This window comes from Bombina bombina, chromosome 2 (genome assembly GCF_027579735.1).
Source record: "Bombina bombina isolate aBomBom1 chromosome 2, aBomBom1.pri, whole genome shotgun sequence".
In the NCBI taxonomy this organism is placed as follows: Eukaryota; Metazoa; Chordata; class Amphibia; order Anura; family Bombinatoridae; genus Bombina; species Bombina bombina.
Genome location: NC_069500.1, coordinates 802,638,811 through 802,646,197, shown reverse-complemented (window position 1 = coordinate 802,646,197; position 7,387 = coordinate 802,638,811). Strand labels below are relative to the sequence as shown.

The 7,387-nt window shown below is 37.6% G+C and overlaps 1 gene segment (V, D, J or C); it reads right to left on the bottom strand.

Annotated features, from left to right (window-relative positions):
• Positions 1-5,819: 5,819 nt before the first annotated feature.
• Positions 5,820-6,293, bottom strand: LOC128647302 (Ig kappa chain V region 3374-like). The segment is given in 2 exon segments: positions 5,820-6,145; positions 6,226-6,293. Coding segments are annotated over 2 exon segments (375 nt in total).
• Positions 6,294-7,387: the final 1,094 nt, after the last annotated feature.

Below are 7,387 nucleotides of genomic sequence, written 5' to 3'. Positions count from 1 at the left end.
TGAGTACTCCACTGTAAAGGTAATGATCAATGTTTCCTCTATGGCCAGTTTTGTGAGCAGCAGTAGTGAAACAGTTAATAAGGAAACCATACCTTGTAGTCTGCATTGTGCAGTGTTTGTTGACTGCTCTAATTAAGTCTTTCACTGCTTAGCTGCTCACAAAACTGGCCTTAGAGGGAACATTAGTAATGATATCTACTGAGCATTTATTAAGAAAAATAATACATTTCTCACATTACTCTTTATTGTCTTAACAGGGATTTGAACTGGTCTCTATTTTACAATTTGTTTTACAAATATTTCTATGAATGTTTATAATCAGCAGTAAATATGTATAGAATTATGGTATATTAGATTGTATAGGACTTATTAATATATGTGATAATGTGTAATATTATTTTTTTCACCACTAGGTGTCAGTATTTTTCTGTGAAAAATTCTAAGACCTAGATTTGGACTTTGGCAGTAGCCGTGAAAACCAGCGTTAGAGGCTCCTAACGCTGGTTTTAGGCTACCTCCAGTATTTGGAGTCACTCAAAATAGGGTCTAACGCTCACTCTTCAGCCGCGACTTTTCCATACCGCAGATCCCCTTACGTAAATTGCGTATCCTATCTTTTCAATGGGATCTTTCTAACTCCGGTATTTAGAGTCGTGTCTGAAGTGAGCGTTAGACATCTAACGACAAAACTCCAGCCGCAGGAAAAAAGTCAGTAGTTAAGAGCTTTCTGGGCTAACGCCAGTTTATAAAGCTCTTAACTACTGTACTCTAAAGTACACTAACACCCATAAACTACCTATGTACCCCTAAACCGAGGTCCCCCCACATCGCCGCAACTCGATTAATTTTTTTTAACCCCTAATCTGCCAACCTCCAACTACGTTATCCTTATGTACCCCTAATCTGCTGCCCCTAACACCGCCGACCTCTATATTATATTTATTAACCCCTAATCTGCCCCCCACAACGTCGCCGCCAGCTACCTACACTTATTAACCCCTAATCTGCCGACCGCAAAGCGCCGCCACCTACGTTATCCTTATGTACCCCTAATCTGCTGCCCCTAACACCGCCGACCCCTATATTATATTTATTAACCCCTAATCTGCCCCCCTCAACGTCGCCTCAGCCAATCGGATTGAACTTGATTCTGATTGGCTGATTCCATCAGCCAATCAGAATATTCCTACCTTAATTCCGATTGGCTGATAGAATCCTATCAGCCAATCGGAATTCGAGGGACGCCATCTTGGATGACGTCCCTTAAAGGAACCGTCATTCTTCAGTTGGACGTCGCCGGAAGAAGATTGGTCCGCGGTGGAGGTCTTCAGGATGGAGCCGGTCGTCATCGGATGAAGATAGAAGATGCCGCTTGGATCAAGATGGGCGCCGGTCCGGATCGCCTCTTCTTCCCGGATAGGATGAAGACTTTGGAGCCTCTTCTGGACCTCTTCAGCCACCGGGTGATGGATCGCCAGCCCCCGCTTGGGTTGGATGAAGATTTTGGAGCCAGGACGGATCGGTGATACCTGGTGAGGTGAAGACAAGGTAGGATGATATTCAGAGGCTTAGTGTTAGGTTTATTTAAGGGGGGTTTGGGTTAGATTAGGGGTATGTGGGTGGTGGGTTGTAATGTTGGGGGGGGGTATTGTATGTTTTTTTTTACAGGCAAAAGAGCTGAACTTCTTGGGGCATGCCCCGCAAAGGGCCCTGTTCAGGGCTGGTAAGGTAAAAGAGCTTTGAACTTTAGTAATTTAGAATAGGGTAGGGCATTTTTTATTTTGGGGGTCTTTGTTATTTTATTAGGGGGCTTAGAGTAGGTGTAATTAGTCTAAAATTGTTGTAAGATTTTCCTTATGTTTGTAAATATTTTTTTATTTTTTGTAACTTAGTTCTTTTTTATTTTTTGTACTTTAGTTAGTTTATTTCATTGTAGTTATTTGTAGGAATTGTATTTAATTTATATATTGATAGTGTAGTGTTAGGTTTAATTGTAGGTAATTGTAGCTATTTTATTTAATTAATTTAATGATAGTATAGTGTTAGGTTTAATTGTAACTTAGGTTAGGATTTATTTTGCAGGTAATTTTGTAATTATTTTAACTAGGTAACTATTAAATAGTTCTTAACTATTTAATAGCTATTGTACATGGTTAAAATAATTACAAAGTTGCCTGTAAAATAAATATTAATCCTAAAATAGCTATAATATAATTATAATTTATATTGTAGCTATATTAGGATTTATTTTACAGGTAAGTATTTAGCTTTAAATAGGAATAATTAATTTCGTTAGATGTAAATTATATTTAATTTAGGGGGGTGTTAGTGTTAGGGTTTGACTTAGCTTTAGGGGTTAATCCATTTATTACAGTAGCGGCGAGATTCGGTCGGCAGATTAGGGGTTAATAATTGAAGTTAGGTGTCGGCGATGTTAGGGAGGGCAGATTAGGGGTTAATACTATTTATTATAGGGTTAGTGAGGCGGATTAGGGGTTAATAACTTTATTATAGTAGCGCTCAGGTCTGGTCGGCAGATTAGGGGTTAATAAGTGTAGGCAGGTGGAGGCGACGTTGTGGGGGGCAGATTAGGGGTTAATAAATATAATATAATATAGGGGTCGGCGATGTTAGGGCAGCAGATTAGGGTTACCTAGGGATAATGTAAGTAGCGGCGGTTTACGGAGCGGCAGATTAGGGGTTAATAATAATATGCAGGGGTCAGCGATAGCGGGGGCGGCAGATTAGGGGTTAATAAGTGTAAGGTTAGGGGTGTTTAGACTCGGGGTACATGTTAGAGTGTTAGGTGCAGACGTAGGAAGTGTTTCCCCACAGCAAACAATGGGGCTGCGTTAGGAGCTGAACGCGGCTTTTTTGCAGGTGTTAGGTTTTTTTTCAGCTCAAACAGCCCCATTGTTTTCTATGGGGGAATCGTGCACGAGCACGTTTTTTAGGCTGGCCGATTGCGTAAGCAACTCTGGTATCGAGAGTTGAAGCTGCGTTAAATATGCTCTACGCTCCTTTTTGGAGCTTAACGCAGCCTTTATGTGGACTCTCAATACCAGAGTTATTTTTATGGTGCGGCCAGAAAAAAGCTGGCGTTAGTTTTTCGGGTCGTTACCGACAAAACTCCAAATCTAGCCGTAAATGAGGGTGAATTTACACACCTGTTAGGTATAAATATTAGTATAGGTACCATTATTATGTTTCTGTATTTTTTTACTATTGTTGGAGTGACTTCCTCCCTAAAGCATGCTCTATAATTTTGGTGTGCTGAACACTATGGGCTCGATCACATATTTGGCAACGTGCACAAAAACGAGCATCGCCAAATACTTGTCTAATTGAGCGATCACATACCCGGCGCAGCAAACAAGTAACGCGCGTATACTTTTACACGTCACGGGCAATTTCTACTCCCATAAACTAACATAGAAAAAGTCGGTATCACATATGCAGCCCAAGGACTTACGCGCAGAATGGAGATATTTTACTCCATTTTCACCTCGCCACACATAGGCAGGCACAGCAACTATTGCACATATTAAAAAAGCACTGTAACACCCTGGAAGCCTTAACAAACACCTAACGCATGCGCAAGTTCAACCCCTAATCCACCATCCCGCCACATCGCAATTACTAATAAAAGTTAACCCCTAAACTGCCACCCCCCACATCTCAATTACTAATAAAAGTTAACACCTAAACTGCCATTCCCTCACATTGCAAATACTAAATTAACATATTAACCCTTAAACCTCCATCCTCCCCAACACAAACAACCTAATTAACCTATTAAACACTAATCCACCAACCCCCCACAATGCAAACACCTAATTAACCTATTAACCCCTAATCTGCCAACCCCACAACGCAAACACCAATTTACCTATTAACACCTAAACCGCCAACCCCCACAATGCAAACACCTAATTAACCTATTAACACCTAAACCAACCCCCCACAACGCAAACACCTAATAAAACTATTAACCCCTAAACTGTCATACCCCCACAATGCAAAGTATCTAATTAACCTATTAACCCCTAAACTGCCATCCTCCCACAATTTAAAATATTAAACTAAAAACTAAGCCCCCTAACCTAACACACCCTAACTTAAGCCCAATTAAAATACACTGAAATAAAATTAAAAATATACTAACTACATTAAAAATAATAAAGTTACAAGAAATAAAAAACCTAATTTACAAAAACCCTAACATTACATTATAAAAAAAAAACTATCATTGCAGAAAAAAAATACCATTAAAAAGGACCTTTTGTAGGGCATTTCACTAAAGTTAACAGCTCTTTTGCCAAAAAATAAACAAATTACACCCTAACATTACAAACCCCACACCCTCAACCCCCCAAAATAAAAAAAAACTAACTAAAAAAAACCTAATCTACCAATCAAAGTAAAATCAGCCAGGATGTAAGCAGCTCTAATCCTATTGGCTGTTTTGAATTTTTCAGCCAATAGGAAAGCAAGGGTACCCCTATATAAAAGGGGTACCTTGCATTCAATCTTCAGTATACGGCGGGAGGACACATGAAGAGGACCTCTGTGTTGCCTGGATGTCATTGATGACCGCTCTGCCTCCGTGCTTCCGCCACCGGGATGAAGAAAGAAGATCGTCCCGCGATGGATGAAGATGGAGCCGCCTGGATAAAGATCTTTTGCTGCTGGGGTGAAAGTGTTTTGCCGGATTTCAACAATGGTGAGTACCTATTTTGGGGTTAGTGATATTTTTTTTTATTTTGGGGTGTTTTTTTAAGATTAGGGCTTTTTCTATTTTTTATGGGCTGAAAAAGAGCTCAAAAGGCCCTTTTAAGGGCTGTTGGTAGTGTATGTATAGATTAGGTTTTTTTTTTATTTTGTTGTTTTTTTTTTTAATGGGGATATTAGAATAAGAATAACTTTTTTTATTTTGGATAATTTTGTTTGTTATTTTTTTGTAATGTTAGGTTTTTAATTTTTTGTAATGTTAGGTTTTTTTATTTTTTTTTATTTTTTAAGGTAGTTAGTATATTTTTTATTTTATTTAAGTGTCTTTAATTGGGGTTAAGTTAGGGGGTGTTAAGTTAGGGGGCTTAGTCATTAGTTTAATATTTTGCATTGTGGGGTTGTGGCTGTTTAGGGGTTAATACTTTAATTAGATACTTTGCATTGTGATATACTGGCGTAAGTTACTGGCGATGCCAGAAATGTGTAGTTGCGCACATTTCTGAACGTCGCCCGTTTTTCCGACTTACGGCAGTATATCATCTGGCGGCGCGTGTTGTGTGATTCACCCGATGTGGGTTTCTAGCAGTTGCGCTGAAACTTACACCACACACGTAATCTCTCCCTATATCATGAATATGTGGGTGTTTGTGTGAGTGTGTATTAAAGTGTCAATGTGAGTGTTTGTGTTAGTTTTAGAGTGTCTATGTGAGTGTTTGTGTGTATTAGAGTCTATGTGAGTGTTTGTGTGTATTAGAGTCTATGTGAGTGTTTGTGTGTATTAGAGTCTATGTGGATGTTTGTGTGAGTGTGTTTAAGAGTGTCTTGTGAGTATTTGTGTGAGTATTTGTAAATGTATTTATGATTGCTGTGTATGCATGTGATTTTGTGTGAATGTGTGGACATGTATGTGTCTGTGTTTGCATGTGAGCATGTCAGAGAGGGTTTGTGTGTGTTAATGTATCTTCTTTGTGTGTATCTAGAACAGAATACAAATAAATAAAACATTTCTGTTATCTGAGTTTGCTGATTTTTGTTTCCTGTTTCATATTTGAGATCTGCAAGTTTTTGTCAGGCTCTGTATCACTGTGTTATGCACTAAGACTGCTGTACCATTTTACACAGTAATATATAGATGTGTCTGCAATCTGTGTATCTTTAATAATCAGCTGATATTCAGTTCCAGCGCTGTTTATTGTGCCAGTGAAATGAGCTGATGACATCCCATGTCCATAGTTGGGTGATGAGAATGAGTGATGGTTGCCAAATATAAGTTTAGTAGACTCCCCGGGTGATTGTATCAAGAATGCCATACCACTTGAATCCTTAACACCTACAATGCAGTTAAATGTAAAACTTTGCCCTTGAGTAACAGATCCAACTTGAGGGCTCAGCGCTGGTGTTTGTGATTGAGCACCTGAAAAAAATTAAAATAAAATAATTTTCTGTATTAAACAAAAGTGACAAGAACATTGGAAATATTGCTTGGTAACTTACATGAAATATAAAGTAATATGCAGCATGTCAGTGACTGCAACAGGGTCATGTTAGGAGGGTGTTTTTGCCTTGTTCTGTACTCAGATATAAAAGAAAACCTGCTGAGTGGGACATAAATACTATCAGGAGCAGCAGAGTTTGTGTATGCAAATATGAGACAACTAAATATGTATAAACCTAACCAGCTGAGCTCAGTGATGAGTGAAACAATCTGAGCAATTAAAGGGACATAAAACCCAAATTATTTCTTTCATAATATAGATAAAACATCAAATTTTAAAAAACTTCCTAAATTACTTCTATTATCATATTTTCTTTGTTTTCTTTTCTTTCCTTTTTTTTGATATGTACAAAGTCGTCAACTATGTTCAAACTCACATCTTTAAAATTGCGAGCGTACTTATCCGCCAAACCTCGCTACCTCTCCATTTTTCACTGTAATTAGACACATTTGACCACCAACTCGCCAAAAACGAATGTACTAAAAAATCTATTTGTTCGCTCGCAACAATTTCCGCTCCCACCTCGTTATTTTTGCCTTGCCACCTTTTAGGTGGCGGGCAAAGGTACAAAACAATAGGAAAATACATAACAGTTGTTGCTCTTCAATTATCAAAGGTTTCAAATAAATAAAGTTTATGATCAAAGTTATTACAGACAATATTATAGGTAATACATTGTCTTTGTGACATCACACTAGTGTCTATAGCTGCTCTCACTCTTTTACATAATGTGATTAGTGTAATGTAATCCCTCCATAGCTGATGGTAATTCATTGTATTGTGTCATTGAATTGTAGATTTAACAAACGACAGGATATTCCAAAGTGCGATTTTATGTTTTCAGATAGGAGTTTTTATTTTAAAGACTTGCTAATTTGCTTTGTTTTATTTTAATCATAATTTTTAACAGCTCCTAGGTTGGCCCATATTCCAATTAAAAATACCTTAAGGGCTTACTCTTAACACTTATTTTCTTATCTTTAATAATATATATTTCCATTCAAGATTTGTTAAAAGAATAGTGGCATATAGAAAATAAAGGAAAATAAATTATTTTATTACAAACTGACAATCAATCTTGAAACATTATATATTAAATATTATTAATAACTAGTGTAAACCAAAGTTAATTGTAATACATATCAACACATCTGAAACAA